Below are 27,545 nucleotides of genomic sequence, written 5' to 3'. Positions count from 1 at the left end.
GAATTTCATCTCCTATTTAGCATCACTTAAATATTTTCATAAGACTGTTCCTGTTAGGCTTCACCATGCTTACAGTGGTTTATGATATTTATTTATTTTTGCAGGGAACGAGAGCCACCAAGCCAGTATCATCTGGGTCCCCACAGAAGTGGCTAACAATGTCACTGAGTTTATATTCCTAGGACTTTCCCAAGATCCTGGAATGCAACTGATGTTCTTTGCCTTATTCCTCCTCTTCTACATCGTGGTCATGGTGGGAAATCTGCTCATTCTGCTCACGGTCTTTTCTGATCCCCGGCTCCATAAACCCATGTATTTCTTCCTCAGTAACCTCTCCTTTGTGGACATTGCCTATTCCTCAGCCACAGCACCCAAGATGATTGCAGACTTTATTTCTGAGAAAAAGACCATTTCCTACTGGGGCTGTGTAACTCAGATGTTCACCTTCCACTTTTTTGGTTGTGCTGAGATTTTTGTCTTGACCGTTATGGCTTTTGACCGCTATGCTGCCATCTGCCACCCTCTCCGTTATACCACCATCATGAGTGCCAATGCTTGTATTGTGCTGGCATCACTGTCCTGGTTAGGAGCCCTGGGTCATTCCTTTGTTCAGACCCTCCTGACCTTTCAGCTGCCTTTCTGCAATAATCGGGTCATTGACCACTACTTTTGTGATGTCCACCCAGTCCTAAAACTTGCCTGTGCTGATACAACCCTGGTAAATATGTTGGTGATTGCCAACAGTGGTCTCATCTCTCTGGGGTGTTTCCTCATTCTTCTGGCCTCCTACACCGTCATTCTATTCAGTCTTCGCAAGCGGTCTTCAGAGAGCCGGCGCAAGGCTCTCTCTACCTGTGGGTCTCATTTCACTGTAGTAACTTTCTTCTTTGTCCCTTGTATTTTTATTTATCTGCGTCCATCCACTACTTTCCCACTGGATAAGGCTGTGTCTGTGTTCTATACTACCATCACCCCGATGTTAAACCCACTCATCTACACTCTGAGGAATGAGGATGTAAAGAATGCCATGAAACGGATATGGAGTCTCAAGGTCTCCTTGAAGGAAAAGCAGAAGGCATAGCTCTTCAGAATTGCAAAATCAGAGAATTAGCTGATACCTTCAGTAGTCTATAACTTATTAATGAGCTTAAAGGATAGTCTTTAAAATTCAACTGTCTTGTACAAGGTTTTCATTGAACAGGCAATAATTTGAGACAGTTCTCTTTTTCTGTCTTTTGGTGGGCTAAACTTAGACGTTTCCATACTGTCAAGGTTTATCTTCTTTTACTTTTAGAGTAGGAGGGTAAAAACTCCAACTCAGTATCTCAGTTAAAGGGGTCTCATGTTGTAGACCCCTTTAATTCAAATTAAGATTTCTTAATCTATAATTGAATGATTTAGAATGAGGTTACAAGAGAAAACTGTCTCTGAGGAATCTGACCATTTCTCTTAAAAACGGAAGTGTAATAGCTGAGTAGAATAGCTGGGTGGAAAAGGCAATTTTATTCTGAAGAACTTTTAATTTACTTTTTATTTTTTTACTCTTAAGATTATATTTTATTTTTTTAAAACATTTATTCTACTTATTTTGGAGGGAGAGTGTGTGCACATGGAGGGAGGGGCAGAGGGAGAGAATCTTCAAGCAGACTCCCTGCTGAGCCCAGAGCCTGATGTGGTCTTGATCTCATGATCATACCTGAGCTGAAACCAAGAGTTTGACACGCATCCACTGAGCCACCCAGGCACCCCAAGATTTTATTTTTAAACTGTCTCTACACCCAATGTGGGGCTTGATCTCACAATCCCAAGATCATGAATCGCATGCTCCACTAACTAAGCCAGCTGGGCACCCTCTGAGGAACTTTTTAGATCTTGTTTCATAACTCATATCTTCTAAAAATTCTGCCCTGATTATTTTCATCAAACATACATTTATTTATTTATTTATTTATTTATTTATTTATTTATTTATTATTTATTTATTTATTATTTATATATTTTTCTCTGTGTGCTTTAAGCACACCTCCTTATAGTTCATAAAATGCTTTCAGACACTTCTTTTCTTTCTGGTTTTTGTTCCCTTAGTGTATTTAATCTCATTTCTACAACTTATTAAGGACGTAAGTAATGTATCTTACTTCTTTTCCACTCCCCGTATATGGCACAGGGCTGGATGCACCATAGATTCTTGTGACACAGTCTACCTGTTGTTACCCCAGTATCCATGGTTCCTTTTTCCTTAGTAACAGAGACTTGACATTACTTATGGTGGCCCCACTGAAACATAACATTTACCAGTCTGTCCCTTTCACGGGAGGTGGATACTATGATGTTGGTTGTAGTTGGTGAGTGAGACTTTTGAAAACTCTTTAAAATGATTTCTCTGCCCTTAGGCTTTCTATACATGATCACCACTAACACTTTTTTATGTTATTTTCTTACATGTCACTATATTTTTATCATATATGTTATTTTATGTCATTATATTTTTCATATTATTTTTTCTCTGCAGAAAAGGATGTCTATCCTTTTTATTAATACCTATTTAAAAAATAAATATATTGAACTTATATTTAAAACTGTGGGCTACATTAGTTTTCCCTTTTCCCTCTAAGATCTAAATAAGTTAACAACAATAACAACAGTGATGGGGAAACAAGTTTATACTCAGAGCAACAAAGAAAACAGGACAGAAGTTAGACTGTGCAGACAGAAGATTCCAACAAATATTTGGAAAAGAGAAGACAAAGGTGTAATTGCTTTGGCCATATAAAAAGGCTAACACTAAAATAGCAACTGAGGGGGATACTGAGGAGAAATAGACAGATTTATCTCCCAGAATCCCTGACATGTTTGAGATGACAGCGCACCATGTAAAGGAGATGGTGGCATTCAGGGCTAGTAATAGGGAGATTAAGAGAAAGGAATGGTTCAGTCTCCCATCCTCTCTCTTCACTCCCAAAGGCTCACACAGGCATATGCTGCACATACAGAACATTGACATCTTTGCATTAAGAAATTAAATTATATTAGAGAAAAGTCTTTCACATTCTGCCTTTGGAGATCATAAATAGGATGGCTGTTTCTCTGCTAGAACCCTGACCAGAATCCGACCAGTTCGTTGGCTCTGCTCTATTGATCGATCCAGAGTTTTGGTCAAAATTTTGGTGCCAAATTCTTTAATACACATAAGATGTTAAAGTAAAAAGTAAGACTTTAGGAAGGCCCACCGGAATTTTGTGGAATCCAAGATAACACAGAAAAAAATTCACTTTGAAAACCACTGATATCTTTACATTGATCAGAGATAATACTTGCAATTCTGAAATGAGAACATGATATTAAAAAAACTAAACAATAAAAATATTATTTTTGGAAACAAAATAAAAGGAGTAATAAATAAAATTAAGACAAATCAACAGAGGTTGAAAGATAGAGTCAAAGAAGTCTCCATGAAAGTAGAATTTAAAAAATCAAAGAAATGAACAATAGAAAAAAGTATGAAAAATCTAAGCAAAAGGTAAAACATTCAACTCATATTTGTTTCCAGAGAAAACGGAGGGGAAGAATTTAAAAGAAACAATGAAAGGAAAACTCATAGCAGGAAGATTTAAGTCTCCAGATACAAAAAATGTATTGATTGCCCACCCTAGTGATGTGAAAACAAGAACTAAGGTGCATTATTATGCAATTTTATTCCCCTAGAGGTTGAGAAGATTATAAGATTATTGAGAGAGACAGAAAAAAATATAGGCCACAAAACAATAAGTAAAATCCAAAGGCATTAGAGTATTTAGTAACAACACTGGACCCTTCAATACGGTAGAAAAGTGTCCAAAACTGATTTTCAGCCTAGAATTCTAGACAGAACAAAACCATCAGATATGAAAGTAGTATAAGACCTTTTCAGCCATGCAAAGATTTATAAAATTTATAAGTACCCTTTCTTTGAAAGTATGAGAGGATGTGTCCCAGCAAAAGCAACAAAGAGAAAGAGATAAGCTCAAGGAATCAGTGTAGGGGGTGGCCCAAAGCACTTTTACGATGAGAGCTGTCTAGCAGGCATAGGGGGCGATAGAAAGCAGAAGGATAGAAGCCCCAGGAGGCGAGGCTTCAGAAAACAGAGATAAGTGGGAATTTTATTATCTATGATGATGGAGCATCTTAGTCATAGGGCATAGTCAATAGGATGGAACAAGTTGATGGGCTTAAGGATACATTTATGGAAAATTATCTATATCATTTAGGACCCTAAGAGAAAACTGATGACACACTCCAAATAGAATAATTCACAAAGAGAAACTCACAGATGGACTGTCTATAAAATGTTAGATATGGAGGAGTCATATGGGGCAGTACCATAACCAGGGATTAGAAGCAGTAGAGCTGTTAACGCCATTATGCCTGAAGGGATTGGCAGAAAGAGTAGATAAAGAAATGCAAAAGGAGAGAGATTTTCTTTTTCTAGATTTTTTAAAATTAAGACTTAATTTTCTTAAAGCAGTCTTAGGTTCACAGCAAAATTAAAGGAAACGTACAAAGATTTTCCATACCTCCCCTGCCCCCACACATGCATAGCTTCCCTCATTTTCAGTGTCCTCCAGCAGAGTGGTATATTTGTTACAAAACATCATAATCACCCAATGTCCATAGCTTACATTATGGCTTACTCTTGGTGCTGAATATTTTGTAGGTTTGGACAAATGTATAATGACATGGATCTATCATGATATTATTATACAGAGTAGTGTCATTGCCCTAAAAATTCTCTGTGCTCTGCCTTTTCATCCTTCCTTATCCCCACCCCCGCCCCCTGCCCCCCAAGCCCTGGCAACCATTGATCTTTTTACTGCCTCCATAGTTTTGCCTTTTCCAGATGTCATATAATTGGAATCATACAGTATGTAGCATTTTCAGATTGGCTTCATTCACTTAGTACTATGCATTTAAGTTTCCTCCATGTTTCCTTTTTTTTAATTGAAATATAATTGACACACAATGTTACATTAATTTTAGGTGTATACCATAATGATTTGATAAGTCTATATATTATGCTACACTAACAACTAGCATAGGTATCATTCGTCATCTTACAACACTATTACAATACCATTGACTATATTCCCTATTCTTTATCTTTTACCCCTGTGACTTATTCATTCCACAAATGGAAGTCTGTATCTCCCACTCACCCATTTTGCCTATCCCCCCAACCTCCTCTCCTCCAGCAACCACCTGTTTTTTCCCCCTGTATTTATGGGTCTCTTTCTGCTATATATATATTTCACCTCTGGGTAAAATCATATGCCACTTGTCTTTCTCTGTCTGACTTATTCCACTCAGCATAATACCCTCTTGGTCCACCCATGTTGTTGCAAATGGCAAGATCTCATTATTTTTTAGGCTGAATAGTATTCTATTGTAGATATATACCACATCTTTTTTATCCATTCATCTATCAGTGGACACTCGTGTTGCTTCTATATCTTAGCTATTGTAGGTAATACTGCAATAAACATAAGCATTCACATTATCTCTTCAATCTTATTCTTTCAAAGAACCAGTTCTTAGTTTCATTGATCTGTTCTACTGTTCTTTTGGTTTCTATTTCATTGATTTCTGCTCTGATCTTTATTATTTCTCTCTTCTGGATTTAGGCTTTATTTGCTGTTCTTTCTCCAGCTCCTTTAGGTGTAAGGTTAGGTTGTGCATTTGAGACCTTTCCTGTTTCTTCAGAAAGGCTTGTACTGCTATGTACTTCTCTCTTAGGACCACCTTAGCTGCATCCCAAAGGTTTTGAACAGTTGTCTTTTCATTTTCATTTGTTTCCATGATTTTTAAAAATTCTTTAATTTCCTTGTTGACCCATTCATTCTTTAGTAGGATGCTCTTTAGGCTCCATGTATTTGAGTTCTTTCCAAATTTCCTCTTGTGATTGAGTTCCAGTTTCAAAGCGTTGTGGTCTGAAAATATGCAGGGCATGATCCCAATCTTTTGGTACCATTTTCCATTATCTTTAGGTATATACCTAGTAGCAGAATTACTGGATCATACGGAATTTCTATTTTTAATTTTTTGGGAAACCTCCATGCTGTTTTCCATAGTGGCTGTACCAATTTATATTCCCACTAACTGTGCACAAGTTTTCCTTTTTCTCCATATCTTCAACAATACTTGTTATTTCTTATCTTTTTGATTCTAGCCATTCTGACAGGTGTAAGGTGATATCTCATTGTGGTTTTGATTTGCATTTCTCTGATGATTAGTAATGCTGAGCATCCCTTTATATGTCTGTTGGCCAGGTGTCTTCTTTGGAAAAATGTCTATTCAGATTCTCTGCCCATATTTATTTATTTATTTATTTATTTATTTATTTATTTGACACAGAGAGAGAAAGAGAGAGAGTGAGCACAAGCAGGGGGAGCAGCAGGCAGAGGGAGAAGGAGAATCAGGCTCCCTGCTGAGCAGGGAGCCCAATGCAGGGCTCGATCCCAGGACCCTGAGATCATGACCTGAGCTGAAGGCAGTCGCTTAACCAACTGAGCCACTCAGGTGCCCCATCCTCTGCCCATTTTTAAATTGGACTTTTTTTTTATATTGAGTTGTATAAGCTTTTTATATATTTTGGTTATTAACCCCTTATTGGATACATTAGTATTGCAAATATCTTCTCCCATTCAGTAGGTTACCTTTTTTGTTTTACTGTTTTTTTCCTTTGCTGTGAAGAAACTTTTTATTTTGTCATAGTCCCAATAGTTTATTTTTGGTTTTGCTTCTCTTGCCTGAGGAGACATATCTAGAAAAATGTTGCTATGGCTGATGTCAGAGAAATCATGTCCTATGTTCTGGTCTAGAAGTTTTATGGTTTCAGGTGTCATATTTAGGTTTTTAATCCATATTGAGTTTATTTTTATGTATGGTATAAGAAAGTGGTCCAGTTTCATTCTTTTCTATGTTGCTATCCAGTCTTCTCAACACCATTTGTTGAATAGACAGTCTTTTTCCCACTGTATATTCTTGCCTCCTTTGTCATAGATTAGTTGACCATGTAAGTGTGAGTTTATTTCTGAAACCTGTATCCTGTTTCATTGATTTGTGTATCTCTTTTCGTGCCAGTACCATAATGTTTGGATTACTACCACTTTGTAGTATATCTTTAAATCTGGTATTGTGTGATACCTCTAGCTTTGTTCCTCTTTCTCAAGATTGCTTTGGCTATTCAGGGTCTTTTTTGGTTCCATACACATGTTAGGATTATTTGTTCTAGTTCTGTGAAAAATGCTGTTGGTATTTTGATAGGGATTGCATTGCATCTGTAGAATTCTTTGGGTAGTATGTCCTTTTTAACATTAATTCTTCCAACCCATGGGCATAGAAAATCTCTCCATTTGTTTTTGTTGTCTTCAATTTCTTTCATCAGTGTTTTATAGTTTTCAGAGTATAGTTCTTTCACCTCTTTGGTTAAGCTTATTTCTAGCTGCTTTATTCTTTTTGGTGTAATTGCAAATGGGATATTTTCTTAGTTTCTTTTTCTGCTATTTGTTATTAGTGTATATAAATGCAACAAATTTCCAGGTATTAATTTTGTATCTGCAACTTTACTAAAGGTAATTCTGTCATCATCACTTCACAGAGTATAATATAAAGATAATTTAAGGAAGAAAAATTTCTGAAAAACATGAAATGGAGATCACGCTGATAGAATTAAATTGAGATAGAACCTAAAATTCTTTTTTTTTTGAAGTTATCATACACAGGTATTAATCATAGTTCTAAATCTTGTGGGCAAGGTGACGACATTGCCACAAAACTAGGTTTATCCAATCCTTCCCCCAAAATAATAAATGAAGTGGGATAGCAAAAAAGAAACAAACAAAAAAATCCAGAAAACGTCTTCAACAAAAATACGTGACAATATTTTTCTTAAAATACCAGATTATGAGCTAAAGGGGCCAAACAATATAAAATAATTATATACTACTATTTACCCCCAAAAGGAAGGTCCCACACTTTAATTGAAGTACTCAACAGATAAATCTATGTTGATTTATAAATCCAGTTGAACCTTAGGGAAGCTTTCAAGTTTTCAGCATTAGATTAGATAGCAGGGCATAGGAAAAAAGGCTGTCTGAGGAGACAACTGACATCTTCAGGCTCTCAGAAATATTCTGAGAAATGTGAAGTTTTACCCTGAGTAGAAATTTCCCAGGATATAATAGAAATTCACAGACCAGGAACTCTGGGACTGAAGGAGAGATATTTGGTTATTGGTGGGGGAGGGAATAAGAAGGGATATATCTCTGTAAGTATGGGAGAGACGATCATCCTGAGATTATACTAAAAGAAATAAGCCAGGCAGAGAAAGACAAATGCTGTATGATCATGTGAAATCTAAGAAAAAAAATAAATAAAGAGAGAGAGAAAAGGAAATGAGAAAAAGCTAATTCCATAGAAACAGAAACTAGAATGGTGGTTGCCAGGGGCTGGGAGAGGGGAAATGGGATGACGTAGTCAAGGGTGCAAACCTTCAGTTATAAGAAGAGCACGTTCTGAGGGTGTGATGCACAGCATGGTGATTATAGTTAATAAGTGGTATTGCAAACACAAAGGTCCCAGAGAGGAGGTGTTAAGACTCCTCACCACACTTACAAAACAGCTCACTGTGAGGTGATGGATATGTTAATTACTCTGTTCTTGGTAATCCTTTCACAATGTATGTGTATTTCACAGCAACATAGTGTACACTTTATATGTATACAATTTTATTTGTCAATTATTTCCCAATAAAGTTGGAAAAAAATTAAGCCCTGCAGCAGTGAGGCAGGAAAGTTATTCAGGCTCATCTTATTTTCTGTAAAGAATTTCATTGTAATATTATCTAAAAATTCAAAACGATGTGCTGCATACAACACTGAAAAGGAATACATTCTGTACTGGGAAAATTGACCAAAATGGTTAAAATTGAGGCATTTCTAATAAAACTATTGAAACTTAAATAGAAGGAAAAAAATCTCTGCATGCAAGCAAAAAGACAATATTTCTTATAATTGTTTTTTTTTATAATGATTTTTTATTATATTATGTTAGTCACCATACAGTACATCCCCGGTTTCCGATGCAAGGCTCGATGATTCATTAGTTTTGTATAACACCCAGTGCACCATGCAATACATGCCCTCCTTACTACCCATCACCAGCCTATCCCATTCCCCCACCCCCCTCCCCTCTGTAGCTCTGTTTGTTTCTCATAGTCCATAATCTCTCATGTTTCATTCCCCCTTCTGATTATCCCCCCCTTTCTTTATTCCTTTCTTCCCCTACTGATCATTCTAGTTCTTATGTCCATAGATGAGAGAAATCATATGATAGTTGTCTTTCTCTGCTTGACTTATTTCACTTAGCATTATCTCCTCCAGTGCCGTCCATGTTGTAACAAATGTTGAGAACTCATTCTTTCTGATAGCTGAGTAATATTCCATTGTATATATGGACCACAACTTCTTAATCCAGTCATCTGTTGAAGGGCATCTCGGCTCCTTCCACGATTTAGCTATTGTGGACATTGCTGCTATGAACATTGGTGTGCATATGGCCCTTCTCTTTAATATGTCTGTATCTTTGGGGTAAACACCCAGTAGTGCAATGGCTGGATCATAGGGTAGCTAAATTATTAACTTTTTAAGGGACCTCCACACTGTTTTCCAGAGTGGCTGTACCAACTTGCATTCCCACCAACAATGTAGGAGGGATCCCCTTTCTCCACATCCTCTCCAACAATTGTTGTTTCTTGCCTTGTCTATTTTTGCCATTCTAACTGGCGTAAGGTGGTATCTCAGTGTGGTTTTGATTTGAATTTCCTTGATGGCTAATGATTTTGAACATTTTTTCATGTGTCTGGTAGCCATTTGTATGTCTTCATTGGAAAAGTGTCTGTTCATATCTTCTGCCCATTTTTTGATTTGTTTATTTGTTTCTCGTGTATTGAGTTTGAGAAGTTCTTTGTAGATCTTGGATACCAGTTCTTTATCTGTAGTGTCATTTGCAAATATATTCTTCCATTCCGTGGGCTGCCTCTTAGTTTTTCTGACTGTTTCCTTGGCTGTGCAGAAACTTTTAATCTTGATGAAGTCCCATAAATTCATTTTATCTTTTGTTTCTCTTGCCTTTGGGGATGTATCATGAAAAAGGTTGCTTTGGCCGATGTCGTAGAGGTTGCTGCCTATGTTCTCCTCTAGAATTTTGATGGATTCCTGTCTCACATCGAGGTCTTTCATCCATTTGGAGTTTATTTTTGTGTATGGTGTGAGAGAGTGGTCAAGTTTCATTCTTTTGCATGTAGCTGTCCAATTTTCCCAGCACCATTTATTGAAGAGACTGTCTTTTTCCCACCGGATGTTTTTTCCTGCTTTATCAAATATTAGTTGCCCAAAGAGCTGAGGGTCCATTTCTGGGCTCTCTATTCTGTTCCATTGGTCTATGTGTCTGTTTTTGTGCCAGTACCATGCTGTCTTTGTGATCACAGCTTTGTAGTACAGCTCGAAATCCGGCATTGTGATGCCCCCAGCTTTGTTTTTCCTTTTCAACAGTTCCTTGGAGATTCGGGGCCTTTTCTGTTTCCATACAAATTTAAGGACTATTTGTTCCAGTTCTTTGAAAAATGTCCTCGGTATTTTGATCGGGATAGCATTGAAAGTGTAGATTGCTCTGGGTAGCACAGACATTTTAACAATGTTAATTCTTCCGATCCATGAGCATGGAATATCTTTCCATCTTTTTATGTCTTCCTCAATGTCTTTCAAGAGTGATTTATAGTTTCTAGAATATAGGTCCTTTACGTCTCTGGTTAAGTTAATTCCAAGGTAACGTATGGTTTTTGGTGCTATTGTAAATGGGATGGATTCCCTAATTTCTCTTTCTTCGGTCTCGTTATTCGTGTACAGAAATGCAACTGATTTCTGAGCATTTATTTTGTATCCCGCCACGTTACTGAATTGCTCTATAACTTCTAATAGTTTGGGAGTGGCTTCTTTTGGGTTTTCCATATAGAGTATCATGTCATCTGCGAAGAGAGACATTTTGACTTCTTCTTTGCCGATTTGAATACCTTTGATCCCTTTTTGTCGTCTGATTGCTGTTGCAAGGACTTCTAGTACTATGTTGAATAATAGTGGCGAGAGTGGGCATCCTTGTCGTGTACCTGATCTTAAGGGAAAGGCTTCCAGCTTTTCCCCATTGAGAATAATATTTGCAGTAGGCTTTTCATAGATGGCTTTTACGAGATTGAGAAATGTACCTTCTATTCCTACACTCTGAAGGGTTTTAATCAGGAAAGGATGCTGTATTTTGTCAAATGCTTTTTTGGCATCGATTGAGAGGATCATATGGTTCCTGAGTCTTTTCTTGTTGATATGATGTATCACGCTGATTGATTTGCGAATATTGAACCACGCTTGCATCCCAGGTATGAATCCCACTTGATCGTGGTGGATAATCCTTTTAATGAATTGCTGGATTCTATTAGCAAGGATCTTGTTGAGGATTTTGGCATCGATATTCATTAGGGAAATCGGTCTGTAATTCTCCTTTTTGAGGGGGTCTTTGCCTGGTTTGGGGATCAAGGTAATATTGGCCTCATAGAATGAGTTTGGTAGCTTTCCTTCTGTTTCTATTTTTTGAAATAGCTTTAGGAGAATAGGTATTATTTCTTCTTTGAATGTTTGGTAAAATTCCCCAGGAAAACTGTCCGGGCCTGCAGTTTTGTTATTTGGAAGGTTGTTTATCACTGACTCAATTTCTTCATCATTAATTGGCCTGTTTAAGAAATCAATTTCTTCCTGTTTCAATCTTGGTAGTTTATAGGTTTCCAGGAAGGATTCCATCTCTTCCAGATTGCTTAGTTTATTGGCATATAGCTGTTGATAAAAATTTCTAATAATCCTTCCAATTTCAATGGCGTTCGTCATGACCTCTCCTTTTTCATTCATAATTTTAATAATCTGGGTCCTTTCTCTTTTCTTTTGGATAAGTCTTGCCAGTGGTCTGTCAATTTTATTGATTCTCTCCAAGAACCAGCTTCTAGTCCAGTTGATCTGCTCTACTGTACTTCTGGTTTCTGCTTGATTGATTTCAGCTCTAATTTTGGTCAACTGCTTCCTCGTGCATGGATTAGGCCTGTCCCTCTGTTGCTGTTCCAGCTTCTTGAGGTGAGAATATAAAAACTGCATTTTAGATTTTTCTATTCTTTTGAGTGAGGCTTGGATGGCTATGTATTTCCCCCTTAAGACTGCCTTTGTAGTATCCCATAGGTTTTGGACCCTTGTGTTTTCATTCTCATTGGTCTCCATAAATTGTTTAAGTTGATTTTTGATTTCCTGGTTTATCGAGTCATTCCTGAGCAGGATGGTTCTTAGTCTCCAAGTGTTTGAGTTTCTTCCAAATTTTTCCTCGTGGTTGAGTTCCAATTTCAGAGCGTTGTGGTCTGAGAATATGCAGGGGATAATTTCAATCTTTTGGTATCGGCTGAGACCTGTTTTGTGTCCCAGAACATGGTCTATTCTTGAGAATGTTCCATGGGCATTAGAATAGAATGAGTATTCTTTGGTTCTGGGGTGTAGTGTTCTATATATATCTATGAGGTCCAACTCGTCGAGTATGGCATTCAAAGCCTTTGATTCTTTGCTTAATTTTTGCCAGGGTGTTCTATTTCTTATAGTGGAGTGTTGAGGTCCCCTACTATTAATGTATTTTTATTTATATGTCTCTTTATTCTGGTTAAGAGTTGGCTTGTGTATCTTGCTGCTCCCCTGTTGTGGGCATATATATTTATAATTGTCATATCCACTTGTAGAATACTTCCTTTAAGAATAATATAGTGCCCTTCTGCATCTCTAACTAAAGTCTGTAGTTTAAAATCCAGTTTATCTGATATGAGAATTGCTACCCCAGCTTTCTTTTGAGGTCCATTTGTGTGAAAGATGGTACTCCATCCCCTTACTCTCAGTCTGAATGCATCTTTGGGTTCAAAATGAGTCTCTTGTAGACAGCAAATGGATGGGTCATTTCTTTTTATCCAATCTGCAACCCTGTGTCATTTTAAGGAAGAATTTAAGCCATTAATATTAAGACTGAGTACTGAGAGATATGCTTTTAATGATGCCATGTTGTCAGTAAAGTCTTCGTTTGTATTGGCTGTGACTTTCTGTTCGGTATCACTCTTGGGGCCTTTTTACTTTTACTTAGAACCCCCCATAATACCTCCTGTAGGGCTGGTTTCTTGGTTATGAAATTGGTTAGTGACTGGTGATTCTGAAATGTCTATTTCTCCATCAATTCTGAATGACAGCCTTGCTGGATAAAGGATCCTTGGCTGCATGTTTTTCTCTGAAAGAGCTTTAAAAATGCTCCCCCAACACTTTCTCTCATTCCAGGTCTGTGTAGACAGGTCTGACGTAATTCTGATGCCTTTGCCTTGGTACGTGAGAAATTTCTTTGCCCTGGCCGCTTTCAATACTATATCCTTGGATCTCATATTTGCGAATTGCACTATGACGTGACGTGGCATAGGTTTGTCGTGGTTGAGCTTGGGAGGGGTCCTCTCTGCCTCTTGGACACGAATGTTTGTTTCCCTTGCTAGATTAGGGAAGTTTTCAGCTACAAGTTGTCAAATATCTCTTCTAGACCTCTGTTTTTCTCCACCCCCTCGGGGATGCCGATGATTCTAACATTGGATCGTTTCGTTGAGTCAGTAATCTCCAGTAGCCAACATTCGTGGGCGTGGATTTTTTTAAAAGCATCTTCTATTTTCATTTTTTCCTCTATTAGCCCATCCTCCAATTCACTAACCCTTTCCTCTGCTTCGGTGACCCTGGCCGTCTGAGCCTCTAGTTTTGCCTGCATTTGGCTCATAGAATTTTTAATTTCTGTCAAATTCTCTCTCATTTCCGCCCTTAGGGATTCTATATTCTCAGTAACATTTCCCTTAATACTTTTTTAAGTCTACTCATCATCTTGACCATTGTTACTCTGAATTCCACTTCTGATAATTTGGTTACATCCATATCCGTTATTTCTGTGGCGGAGGCCACAGACTCACTGTCTTTTCTTTGCTGGGGGGGGGGGCTTCTCCTTCTTGTCATTCTGATGAGGAGAGGTTGCGGGGTTGTCCAGAGCCCAAATTATTGACTGGGTCCCAGGCCGTGCCCCTTGTTTTATAGGGATCTTAGAGATGTGGGCTTCTTCTTTAAAGATTTTATTTATTTATTTATCTGAGAGAGGGAGACAGTCAGCAAGAACGGGAACAGAAGCAGGGGAGTGAGAGAGGAAGAAGCAGGCTCCCAGCGGAGGAGCCGGATGAGGGACTCCTTTCCGGAACGCTGGGATCACACCCTAAGCCGGAGACAGGCGCTCAATGACTGCGCCACCCAGGCGCCCCCGGGTTGTGGGCTTCTTGATTTTTCAGCCTGCCTTCTGTGTTCTGGGGGAGGGGCCTGCCGCGCCGATACTCAGGCAACCCTGTTTGGGTAGAGTCTCCGTGTCCCCTGCGAGGGGGGATGGGGATGGGCACTCTCTGAGCCGGTATTTCCAGGCTTTTGTTCTCTGGCGGCTTTCCCTGGCGGTTTGCTGTGCCTCTTCTGAGAGTCAGAGCAGCAGCAGCCAAATTTCAGCCTCTGTCACAGAACAGAGGGATTGCAGACCGCTCTCCACTGGTGTTCTGGCCACTTTAACTCTGTTACTGCTCCTGCTCCTCAACCCTGCAGCGTCCCGGGATGTGCGCCCCACACCCGGCGTCCCTGCCCTCACTTCCAGGGCCAGCGCGTCTCTGTCCTTTGTGTTTCTAATGCCGCCAGCCACCGGCCGCCCAGCACGCTCCCGGGTCTCCCGGTCTCAGTCTATGCCCGGTGAGCACACCGCGATTCCGGAGTTCCGTGAGAAGCCTGGTGGCGCGCGCACCCGGTTCAGGGTCTCAGTCTGCTGTTTCGCGGGTGCCGACCACGAGTCTGCCTGCTCCCCCGTGCAGGTGGCCCGCCAGCCGCCAGCCACCCCGCGCACGCTCCGGGAGCTCCCGGTCTCAGTCTGGATCCCGTGAGCACACCGGGATTCCGGTGTTCCGGGAGATGCCTGGTGGCTCGCGTTCATGGCTCACCGGTCTCAGTCCGCTCTCTTGTGGGTGCCCTCCGTGAGTCCGCCCGCTCCCCCGTGCAGGTGGCTGCCGCTTCCCGGCGCCCAAACATGGCGGCTCCCTCCCCCTTCCGTTTAACTTCCAATATCTGTGCGCAGTTTTAGGGCTCCCCTCTTGGTACCTCAATACTCAGCGCTGGAGATGTTCATTTGTAGAGATCCAGATGTATCTTCCTGCGTCTCAGGCTGATTCCGTGGTTATTTAGGCTGGTCTGTTACCTATCCAGCTCGACTCAGGGGACCGGCTGAAAAAGGGGTCCCCTACTCCTCCGCCATCTTAACTCCTCTCCAGAACCTAAAATTCTTTATCAGAGAACATTTCTAGGTGAGAGGTATTGACAATTATTTGTGGATTCATAGATGGGACAGTCAGTTACCGGCTGATTTAGGGAAATAAGGAGTTTCTCTCTTATTCATCATTATATGCTTGGTGCCTAGTACAGTGTCTGACATACAGTAGCTAATCATGAAGCACATGGAGAAGACACTGAATAAAAGAAATATTAAGGAGTTATTACTTAAGGCCTGTAAGCTGTTCAAGCAGTTTGTGTAGTATTAGGTTTGGATAGGTCTCCATTTTCCTAAGGATCCAACATCTCTAAGCGATATAGTCCTTTGGGACAGTAGAATTGGAAATGCACATCACAGTCTAGAGGGGGTATCACACATCATAACATTTTCTACTTGTAACCTAGGGAAATGAGCCATTTCCTTACTTGTTCTGGGAAATTCAGATGTGTTTCTATGCTCCTTGGATGAAGCACACATCAACTTTTAAATTATTCCCTCACTGTTTTGATTCCTAGCTGGCTGACCCTGGCCTCCAGAGAAATGATTTTCTTAGTCACAATCCATGATACTAGTTAGCTCATTGTTACATCATGGAAGGAACTGATGTATCCCAAAATATAGAAGACAGAGCTTTCTGTTGTAGATGGGGGAAGAGGAACCTCTACCACTCTACAGTCCCTGACTACACCAAAACTGTCGCCAGCAACTGGTAGGTGGAAGGTTGGCATTATATTATTTACATAAACTACTCTATTTTTTGAGACAACGGGGTAGATATAGTAATGGGAATAACTCTGTAAAGTACTCAAAGAATAGTGGTAAGAAGCAGAAGCTTCTAGTAAGGAAAGGTGTTAGGGAAACAGTGATCCTATAGAGAAGACCTTAACCAAGGTGGACAAACAAGTTCTTCTTTTGTTTCATGCCCACAGGGAAGGCATTTTGAATCAAGGCTGAACAGGGCATTGAGAAGGATGACTTGGTCATCTCTTATTTACAGGGTGAGCCATTCTTAAACAGTCTCGATCAGGGAAGGTTGTTCTGATTTAAGAGTCTTCAGGGAGTGCCAAATCATTAAAATAATCTTCCAAAATTTTGAATCCTGTCATTCCTAAAATGAAGTCAGGAAAAACCTGACCTTATGATGGTTTCTCAAGATGGCCACTGTGAAGAAGATGGGGGAGATAGGGCCTGACATGTTTCAACTGGAGTTGGTAGTAGCAACAACTCTGGAAGTGATAAAGAAAAAACAACAACAACAACAACAACAACAAAACTTAAAAGCAAAGAGACTCGACTCTTATTTGAAATTAATATGGGTAGAATAGGTATCTTAAAAAGAGGATTCCAGGAAACAAAATCCGGATCATGAAGCAGAGTCAGAAAACTCCAAATGGATTAAGGAAACAATTAAACTTAGAAGTATTTAACAGTTTTTTCCTATAAGGTCATCAACTAGTTTATTCACTTACAAATCCATCCATCCATCCATCCATCCATCCATCCATCCATCCATCCAACAAACACATATTAAGGACCATAGTGTGCAAGAAATTATATTAGGCACTAGATAGATATATAAGTGAGACATGCCTTCATATTTTTGAGGGGCTCAGAGTTTCAGTTGTATTTTGGCTAAAATAGAAACTGAAAACCTACAATGCTATGAGTACAGGGTTTTTGTTTTGTTTGAGATGTGAACAGGGTATTACTTTGGGAGTCCAGATTTGTCTAGTGTTCATTAGAAATTATTCATACAGAATTTCAGGCATTTTGGTAAAAAGGCCTTCTGAGACTAGCCAGATGATTTAACAATAGTGATTTTTAAAAAAAAGATTTATTTATTTTTAGACAGAGATAGCATGTGCACAAATGGGGGGAGGGGCAGAAAGAGAAAAAGAAGCAGACTCCCCACTGAGCGGGCAGTCCGATGCTGGGCTTGATCTCATGACCCATGAGATTGTGACCCATGAAATCATGACCTAAGCCGAAACCAAGACTTGGACTCTTAAAGGCCTGAGCCACCCAGGATCCCTAACAATAGTAATTTATCAACAGTCGCATAGGATTGTAGCCTGGGGAAAACAGGAGAAGATGGCAGTGTTTAGAAGTCAGATTTTCTTGGCCTCTTCTCTAAGCTGTTTCTCAGATTTAGTCTTCTGGATCCAAGGAGAGTAGTTGGGGATAGAGTAGGAATAAAGACGTCTAAACAGACATTGAAGGGCAATATTTTCGACATCATATATAAAAACAGTAGTTTCTCTAATGAACTTGCTTCTTTGCAAAGGAAATACAAGCACCATTATTATCATAATGACGATAGTGATAATAATTTAAGTAAGTATAAATTATATACCAGGGTTTTTTTTCCCTGAGCTTTACATGCATTAGCTCATTAATCCCCACAATAATACCTATGAGGTAGGTACTATTACTATCTCCATTGCACTAACGGACACATTAAGGGAGAGAAGTGAGTGAGTTGCTCAAGGTCACATAACTAGTAACTTATCAGCTGTGATTAGAGCCAAAGCACTCACACCCTATATCTGTCTATTTTAAGAGAAATGCACAAGCAGCAGATGATTCTCTCGTATTGAAATCTGCCCTTCTCTGATCCTAATGCTTTCTTCTTCCCTAGTTTCCTTTGGGCCACAAAGAATATAGGAAATCAAGATAATCACTACGCTTTGGTATTCTCTGCTGCTGGTTTATTTGTGAGACTAAAGATTCCTGGTATCCACATATCCTTCTATATGGTAAAGATGTGTTTGTATGCTGCCTCCTCACAGAGTAGTCTCAGAGGTCACAGAGTATCTCCTTACAGAATAAGATAGGTAAGCTCGATGTCCTAGCAATCGGAAAAATGAATTTATTTCTTTTACATGTTGTCTGTATCCACAATGATGATTAAATCACTGTCCCTGCACGTTGTCCCCCACATTGTTCTTAATATACCTTCCTGGGGTCTTCACTCTCAATCCACTTTTTTCTTCATCGAATCATAGAATTATACAGCTAAATTATTCATTAAAATTCTAGTTGAAATCCCTTATGTTGCTAGGAAGAAACTTTTGTAGAGGGAAGTTGAATGAGCTTCCTAAGGTCACACAGATTTTGGTGGCTAAGCTTTCATGGGAAGCCAAGTGTCTTAATTCTTCTTCAGCGCTCTTTATAGCTGCCTTTCAAACTGGAGTACATGTCACATAAGTACCCCACACTTTCTAAAATTCAATTCTTTATAAAGATTTTAGAGAAATTAAAGGAATATATAATATTATATGGCTTGTCTATATACAATATAAGACTCATAAAGATAAAATGTTTCAAATAATGACTGTTTTTGTGATTCCTTAACCTATGTTCTAAAAATATCCTTTTTTGAATGGTTTGCTCTAACATGGATCCTACTGAGGTAGAGTACTCTTTAAAAATAAACACATATTTCTGTTTTCTAAAAATCTAGTACCTTCCTATTATGCTTGCCTCGAGGCTCCCTTCCTCACTTGACCTTAGTCCCATTTCTCAGGGTTTCCTTTGTTCTGTTCCCTAGCTCAGGGAAGGCTTAAGTTCTACCACAAAGCCTTCACCACAGTCCCATGATCGGCAGGTTTGAAAGGCTAAAGTACTATTCTTCTCTGGGGAAGAATTTTCAATAAATCTTCATTTGAATCTATTTATCAACATTTTCTTTCTTTATTTTATAAAACTATTTTGCTTTTTCGTTTAAATGAATACTCACCAGTGGCAATGTGACCTATAATGATGACTGTTTTCATTCTCAGAAGAAATGCAGGACTAATAACGGCCTCTTTCTTTTACAGCTTTCTTCCCCTTCATCAGTACATTTCCCTTTCTTCCATTTTCCTAGCCTCTCAGTTTCAGCTTGCTCCTTCTACATTATGTTATTAAAGCAGGGTCTGAAAGCAGTTCTTTGCATTGTGAGCTTTTGGTTTCCAGGAAGGGCTAAGATGAGTGACTTTTACTCTGGGAGACACTGCCTTCTCATTCACATCTTTATGTGGGGAAAGAGAATCAATAGTGCTCATGATGATAGCTAACATTTTAAAATGCCTCTTGTATGAGGGTAATCCAGTATCTCTTGAGTCATTTAATCTTTTACTATTCCAGGATCTCTGTGCTAGACTCCCCAGTTCCTCAAATTGGCAAGATAACTATTCTCCATGTGGTTACTAAGAGCTTGGCTAGACACATGGACAAACACTGCATTGTTGGTAAGGAAGAAGTTCTGCACAGATTCTTACTTTTCCCCAAAGCACTTGTTCCCTTGAGGAGAGTTCACGGTTCACTCACCTGTAGGGAAAGCTTCTGTACTTCTAGGTTTCTCCATAGTCATCCTCTAGATACTATATCCCTGCAGATTAAGCATGGAATGGGAATTCACTAGATGTTATTAAAAGAGGAGCAGGCTTTTTTAGATTTCTCATATAAGTGAGATCATGCAGTATTTCTTTGTTCAGCTTATTTCACTCAGCATAACATCCTCCAGGTTCATCCATGTTGTTGCAAATGGATGATAGCTAAAATTTCAGAATCTCTTTTTTTTAAAGACAGAATTATATATATATATATATATATAATTATTATTATTATATTATTATATCACATTTCCTTTTTCCATGTGAGAGTAGAGTGGTTGTTACCAAGGACAAGGAGGTGGGGGAAATAGGGAGATGTTGGTCAAAAACAAAGTTGCAGTTATGTAGGATGAATGAATAAGTTTGGGGAGCTAATGGACAGAATACTGACTGTCATTAATAATACTCTATTGAATGCTGAAAATTTGCTAAGAGGGTAGGTTTCAGGTGTTCTTGTAACTGAAAAAACTGTGAAAACTGAAAAAACTGTGTGAAGAGATTCTGTTAATTAACTTGATGATAGTACTTATTTCACTTTGTATATGTGTATCAAATGATTGTGTTGTACACCTTAAATATATACAATTTTTATTTAAAGAGACTAAAAAGAGGAGCAGCCTTGGGGGGTGTAGTGTAGGCAGGATAAAGTAAAACCTGCCGACCAACCAGTACAGCTGCTCTAAGAGTAAGTGCTGGCTTAGGATAGCTAACTCTTTCTAGATGACAGCCTAGGAAGGAAATGCCCTAACCCAGCACCCACGGATGGCTTATCTCCTCCCAGAATTCCCACAAACAGAATTCCTTGCTCCAGATTATATTGGCACATCCCCAAGCTTTTCTTAGAGTGTGGACAGAGTGTTCCTAAATATTTACGGCAGATTCATTCAAATTTTATTAAAAACTTGAATGTGTTGGATGAACCTCATTTTAGACATAGAAGATATAAAGTTACATTTTTAATAGCTTAGCAAGCTATATAACATAACAATATATTCCAAAATATATTGGAACCTGTTAAAATCTAATTTTCTTTTTATTGACCACATTACTTGGTCTTTGGCTATTTCTACTCTGTTCTTGTGCTTCAGTAAGTTGCAGGTCTTCTGTAGTTCCTACAAACTTTTCCCTGCCTCAAAGCCTTTGTATTTGCTATTCTCTGTTCCTAAAACGCTTTTCTCCTATTTTCAAAGTTAGTTGAAATGTCACCAGTTGAAAGATGCTTTTCTAAAAAAATCCTCACCATCAGTACCATGTGCCACTACCATTTATTTTCTATCATAATTCCCTTTTTATTTCCCTCTTGTCTCTTATTTATAGTGGTAATTATTTATTTTGCTTATTTATAATTCATTTACTTATTGATGTTTACTAAATTGTTTGTCTATATTTCTAAAGTGGAAGTTCAGTGAGGCAGAAACTGAGTCTTCCTTGTTCATTGTTCTGTTCTCAGCAGTTAGCACATGGTAGATGTCCCCTAAATACTTGCTGAATAAACAGTTTATAGAAGTGACACAGAAGGTGTTTATTTTGGGATAGAGCTTTCAATGTCATATGTAAAGTTTTATGGAGGCTATCAGTCACCTTCTCCAGGTAAATAGGATGAAAGCATTGCTTTCTGGGTTGCTAGGAAATATGTCATTCTGGATAATCATGCTCTTAAGAAAGTTGAGGATTGAAAACTGGCAGCATTATCTTTCTTTCGACTAAAATCTTTCTAAACTGAATTTTAAATTTCTTTACTTACTAAACACGATTAATTAAATCACTGAGGCCCACCCTGGGCTATTCATGGATGTGGGAATATTTACCCTTTTTGCTAAATAGTCCCATAATGCTGAGCTTTCTGAGTGTTTTTGTTTTCTGCTTTTTGTGTCAGATTGCTGCTAATTACTGGTCTTTTCTCTGTGTGTCTACTTGTAGTGAACCATCCCTTCTTTATGAATGCTTTTTTAACAGATCAGGAAGGCATATGTCTATGTTTGATAAAATTATGCACAAATTGAGTCAGTAGATTGCAGGGAAGAAACATTGGGTTTCTTTAGTCAATAGTATTCATAAGCTTTAGTGCCTGGATGCTGTTAAATCTATTTGGTTTTATAGAATCTTTTTTTGTTTGTTTGTTTTGTTTTGTTTTTTTGTTTTATAAAATCTTACGTTTGTTTTTCTATGCTTACCTCCTGAAGAGAGGCAATATTATAAAACTGCACATCAGTAGAACAGAAACAACTCTTCAGTATTGGCTGTTGGTTACAAGAAATACTTGCTTTGATGGGCAGTTTTTATATTACTTAAAAGAAGAAGCATATCTGGTAAAGTGAATGATTATCTTATTTTTATTTGATGGGTTTTGTTCTATCTTATAGTGGTAGGTTCAATACTAGGACTTGAGCAAAATTTTAGCAATAATCTTATTCCCACTGTCACCTTGAATTGGCAGAATGGGTTAGCTTGGGTGGCAAGCATACCCATTCCTCAGATCACTATATCTTCTTCCTACCTTCATGGAACAGTGGATAAACTGCATGGTCAGTGGAATAATGACATCTGGTTACAGCTCGAAGAATTTTCATATATGGCCCTGCATTGTTGCATATTGTGGCTGCTTACCTATTGCCAAGGATTAAGCTGTATAGGCTTTGGTTAAGGAAAAAAAAATGTCTATTCACCACACATGAAACCCTGAGATCTTTTTGAAAGATTAAAATGAAAATACTGCCAGATCAGTGTACCTGATATTAGACAAGAAGCATAAGTTTTCAAGTTTGCTAGATTTGTCAACAACAAAAAATCTAGAAATAACTAGATTTACTTGTTACCAGTCTACAATTTAGCTTCTCTCATAAGTAGTTACACATAATGCTTACTAAGGTAGATATATGGGGAAAGGATCAGTGCACTGCTGAGTTACATAAAAAATAGAAATTAATAACAGTAATAGATTGGGATTTTGGTTTCAGATATGTGACATACTTCATATGGTTTCAGTGTTTCTAATTTTCAGGTCATCACTTACTCTTTCCCTGTCTTGGCTTATCAGACATCAAATGGAACAATCAAATGTATCCTAATACAGTCCCTTAATGACACAGAACAATCTGATGATTTCAACAGCAGTAAAATAAATCTAGTTAAATGCTATTTGGAATAATTGTAATTTCTGTATTTTTTATAGCCATATTATTAAAAAAAAAGTGAAGAAATGGAACCCGTAAATTACACCAGGGTGACCGAATTTGTTCTCACTGGCTTATCCCAGACTCGAGAAGTACAACTAGTCCTATTTGTCATATTTCTATCCTTCTATCTGTTCATCCTTCCAGGGAATATTCTTATTATTTGCACCATCGGGCTTGACCCTCATCTGACCTCACCCATATATTTCCTGTTGGCTAATCTAGCCTTCCTTGACATTTGGTACTCCTCCATCACAGCCCCTAAAACGCTCGTAGATTTCTTTGTGGAAAATAAGAGAATTTCCTTTGGTGGGTGCATTGCACAGCTCTTCTTCTTGCACTTCACTGGGGCCTCCGAGATGTTCCTGCTCACAGTAATGGCCTTTGACCGCTATGCCGCCATCTGCCGCCCTCTCCACTATGCTACTCTCATGAATCGACGTCTCTGCTGTATCCTGGTGGCTCTCTCCTAGTTGGGGGGCTTTATTCATTCTATAATACAAGTGGCTCTCATTGTTCGACTTCCCTTCTGTGGGCCCAATGAGTTAGACAGTTACTTCTGTGACATCACGCAGGTAGTCCGGATTGCCTGTGCCAATACCTTCCCAGAGGAGTTAGTGATGATTTTTAGCAGTGGTCTGATCTCTGTGGTATGTTTCATTGCTCTCCTAATGTCCTATGCCTTCCTCCTGGCCATGCTGAAGAAACACTCAGGCTCAGGTGAGAGTACCAGCTGGGCCATGTCCACCTGCTATTCCCACATCACCCATTGTGGTATTTATGTTTGGACCATCCATCTACATTTATGCTCGCCCATTTGACTCTTTTTCCCTAGATAAGGTGGTGTCTGTGTTCCATACTGTGATATTCCCTTTACTTAATCCCATTATCTACACCTTGGGAAATAAGGAAGTAAAGACAGCCATGAGGAAGTTGGTCAACAGATGTATTTTATGCAAAGAGAAGTGAAAGATAAGTGGCATATTCTACAATCTTTCCGGGTCATCCTCCTAAAGTAGGAAGCATTTGCTGCAGTAATAATGTTTTCACTACCTCTTTTCATCTGAGTTCTTAAATTCTCAGATTTTTCCCTCTATTTGGGGAAAAAAAAAAACAAAGCAGTTAAGATGGAAATAAGTATCAGTGACAGAATTCAAGATTTTGCTATATCCTAGAAGCAATTTTTAAGAATTCATAGCAGAGTTTGGTTACTACATGAGACCCCCTCTTATTCCAGAGGAAGTTGCCAGCCAAGTAGTGGTTTTTATAGGCAGTCTCTACTTACATGCTCCAGTGTGAAAGCAGATTTGGAGGAAAGGGAGTCTAGGTTGACTGGAATTGACAGACATCTAGCTGTGTGATTTTTAAAAGATTATCTCCTTTGTCATTTTTGTGTGTTTTCTGTATTTTCTAATTCTGTTTCTCATGTTAAAATTACATTAGTAAGGTGCTGCTTTTGTTAGCCCTATAATCTAGAGTTCTTTCCCATTAAGCCATTTTTTTTTAAGTACCTATGAAAGAGACCTGGGTGTACTGGTTCTCAGAATCTTTTAGTGAATTATTTAGTAGAGATCAATTTATTATTCCCTGATACTAAGAACCCAATTACTGACCGTGCTTCAGAATATAAAAGATAGATCAGTATATTTGAGTTTGTATAAATTTATTTACTTATATTAACTTCCAATTTCAAAACTAGGATAGAGTCCATCAAAGAGTGAGAGGATTTTGTGTGTTCTGAGCTTTAGTCTTATGTTTTCTTTGATAACATAATATGACTAGACTTTGAGGGGAACAGGTATCTGTCAGCATCAGGAAAGAATATATATAAATGAATGATGGAAACAATGATGAAAACCTCAGGTACACAGGATAGAATGATTGCACATAAAGTTTATTCTTTGCTTTGGGATTTTTTTCTCTTTGACGACCCTCTTTCATCTTCAAAGTTAGAGTGACTTCTCTTTTAAGAACCCAGATACGCTGATCGAGATGATGATTCCTGAATTTTGAGTTGACTGCTCATTGGAAATGAATAAAATAGTAGACTTCTCTAATATTTCACAACAGAGCATGGAATAAAGGATCTAACATACAAAATAGATATAGATATAGATGTAGATATATAATAAAAATGATTTATGTTTCTAGATTTTATGTTTCCTCTTTGTTATTTCTCTGTATCTGAAATAGACTTCTATTCATTTTGTCACTTATCCTTCATTTAGCTAGGATTAATGTTTTTTGGGAAAAGACTATGGACTCAATATGCTCTGCAAACACCATTATACTGCTACTACATAAGGGCATTTATTGAAAATAGGGAAGCTAGGAATAAGAAGAAAAAACATCAAACAGCAGTGTAATGAAGATATTAACAATATCTCAATATTAACAAGATGAACTTTACCGTAACATTTGGTAAAAAAACATCTTTATTATCCAAACAAAAATACAGTTCTTCTGTTTTTTAATTAATAAAATAATATGTTCATTAAAAATTAAAAATATGTGAACATGTAAGTAGAAAAACAAACATTACTGGCAATCTCTTTTTCCCTAGGGATCGGGGTTTTCATGTAACAAAATTTGTGAAGTCCCACCCACCCAGCTCTACCAGAAGCAGACCAGTTTGCCTGTCTGCATTGCTATAAAATATAATGAACTAACAATAAATGGAGGTGAGGTGGAATAAAAATCTTCAGACAAGTAAGGGTAACCTTCAGATTATATACCTAGCAAAAGTGGCATTTAATTTAAAAGGTTACCAACTGTTTCAAACATTAAACAAAATTCTGGGAATGTTGTTTCCAAGAACTTCTTGAAGAAACTATCAATAAATCATTCAGTCACGAAGACTGAGAAAGGAGACTGAAAAAGGACAGAAAGGTGGATACTGAATATTAAACATATTAAAACTACATCTAAGACTGAAACTGATGTGATGATTTGCATGATTGAACAGTATGACGTGCCGGATGCCTCGGTAAGACAGAAATGAGAGAGCTGCATTCCATTTCCACTGGTGGCATATTGGAGAGCTTTACTGAATCTGTCACTAAAAACGAACATACATGTTGGATAACATTTTTTGAAATACTTTGATTAGCTAGCCAAAAAAAAAAAAAAAGTGGTGTAAAATATTGAGAAATCAAATGAAACTGGGAACTCAGAGAAATAAATGCTGACTAGAAATCAGCTTTTATTGTGAAAATTTGTGATCTGTTTTTAAGGCCACTGTGTTGATGGTAGAGACAGAGATGGATAGGTAACAAAGCCCAGGGCACTCACAAGGAAATCCTCCACAACAAGCTGAGATCTCAGAGGATATATTTTCAGGGTAGTGGTGAAATAGAGTTTTAAAAAAATCACCACCTGAAAGGCTAAAAAGAGAAGAAAGAATTATAAACTGTAAGTGGAATCACACATATTTTTTGAGTTTGAATTTATACTATTGAGTTGTCTGAATCACTGCTAGCTGATAATTTTATTCACAGTGTCTGATTCCAGAGATGTAATGCCTCTTGATAGAAGGAACTACAAATACCCTATGGTGGATGCTGCCATTATTCCAGGACTTAAAGTATTCTACAGATAAGAAATAAGCTTACAGTCTGACATCAGTGATCACACAAGACAGCAAGGCTCTGGAGCAAGAGCCAGAAGAACAACAGAAAGAAGAACTGAAAGCACAAAAGAATCACAGAATATAAATTGCATACATTTAGTATTTTTCAAGAAATAAAAAAAGGGCTGGAAATATGAAAAAGGAGGAGGACACTATAAAACATATAGGAAAATTATACGAAAAACAAAGAGAGCTTAGATTCAGTTTAAAAATCCTTCAGATGCATCTCAATGCAAATTAGACACATTCAGAGAGAAACAGGAATCTAGAATATAGATCTGGGTAAATTACCGACAATGCAGGGCAGAAACAAAATGGATAGAAAGAATGAAAGAGAGGGTAAGAGACATTGAGAACTGGAAGTTCAGAGTTCCCGGAGGAGAGGATAGGTGGCAGAGGCAATTTTGAAGAGGTAAAGCTGAACAATTTCCCAAACTAACAAAAGACACTAATCTCCATACTCAAGGATCCCACCAAAATATTTGTGGGAAAAACTTTTAAAAACACACATTGAGACACATCATAAAATCCATAAAGACAACTCAGCAGATGTTGAAAGTATCTGAATACAAAAGCAGAGATTACTCTCTAGGGAAAGGCAGTTAACAGCAGATTGCTTTAACAGCAAAAATGTAAACTGATGATGAATTATATTCAATATTCAGAGATAAAATAATTATCAACTCTGTAAGAATAAAATAAAAACTCCTTAGAAAAACAGAAACAAGTTTTGCACTCGCAAACAATCAACTAAGAGAAATTTCATAGGATATACTTGAAACAAGAAAGTGATCCCAGCTAGGAGATTTGAGGTGACAGAAAAAGAATGGCAAGTATGTGATAAATCTAAACAAACGTCTACCGTATTAACTACCAAGAGTGACAACAAACTTCTGAAGT

The 27,545-nt window shown here is 38.1% G+C and overlaps 2 protein-coding genes across 2 annotated transcripts; both read left to right on the top strand.

Annotated features, from left to right (window-relative positions):
- The first annotated feature begins 145 nt into the window (after window positions 1-145).
- LOC125281845 (olfactory receptor 4S2-like) lies at window positions 146-19,081 on the top strand. The gene is made up of 3 exons (XM_048215776.1): window positions 146-1,080; window positions 7,150-7,234; window positions 19,019-19,081. The coding sequence occupies exons 1-3, from the start codon at window positions 203-205 to the stop codon at window positions 19,079-19,081; spliced, it is 1,026 nt and encodes a 341-aa protein (XP_048071733.1). The 5' UTR covers window positions 146-202.
- A 3,962-nt stretch (window positions 19,082-23,043) lies between these two features.
- On the top strand, window positions 23,044-23,986 carry LOC125281853 (olfactory receptor 4M1-like). The gene is given in 2 exon segments (XM_048215784.1): window positions 23,044-23,784; window positions 23,786-23,986. Coding segments are annotated over 2 exon segments (942 nt in total).
- Window positions 23,987-27,545: the final 3,559 nt, after the last annotated feature.

Source organism: Ursus arctos, unplaced genomic scaffold (genome assembly GCF_023065955.2).
Source record: "Ursus arctos isolate Adak ecotype North America unplaced genomic scaffold, UrsArc2.0 scaffold_4, whole genome shotgun sequence".
NCBI classification, from domain to species: Eukaryota; Metazoa; Chordata; class Mammalia; order Carnivora; family Ursidae; genus Ursus; species Ursus arctos.
The sequence above is the reverse complement of the archived record's forward strand: the minus strand, read 5'-3'. Positions and strand labels throughout refer to the sequence as shown.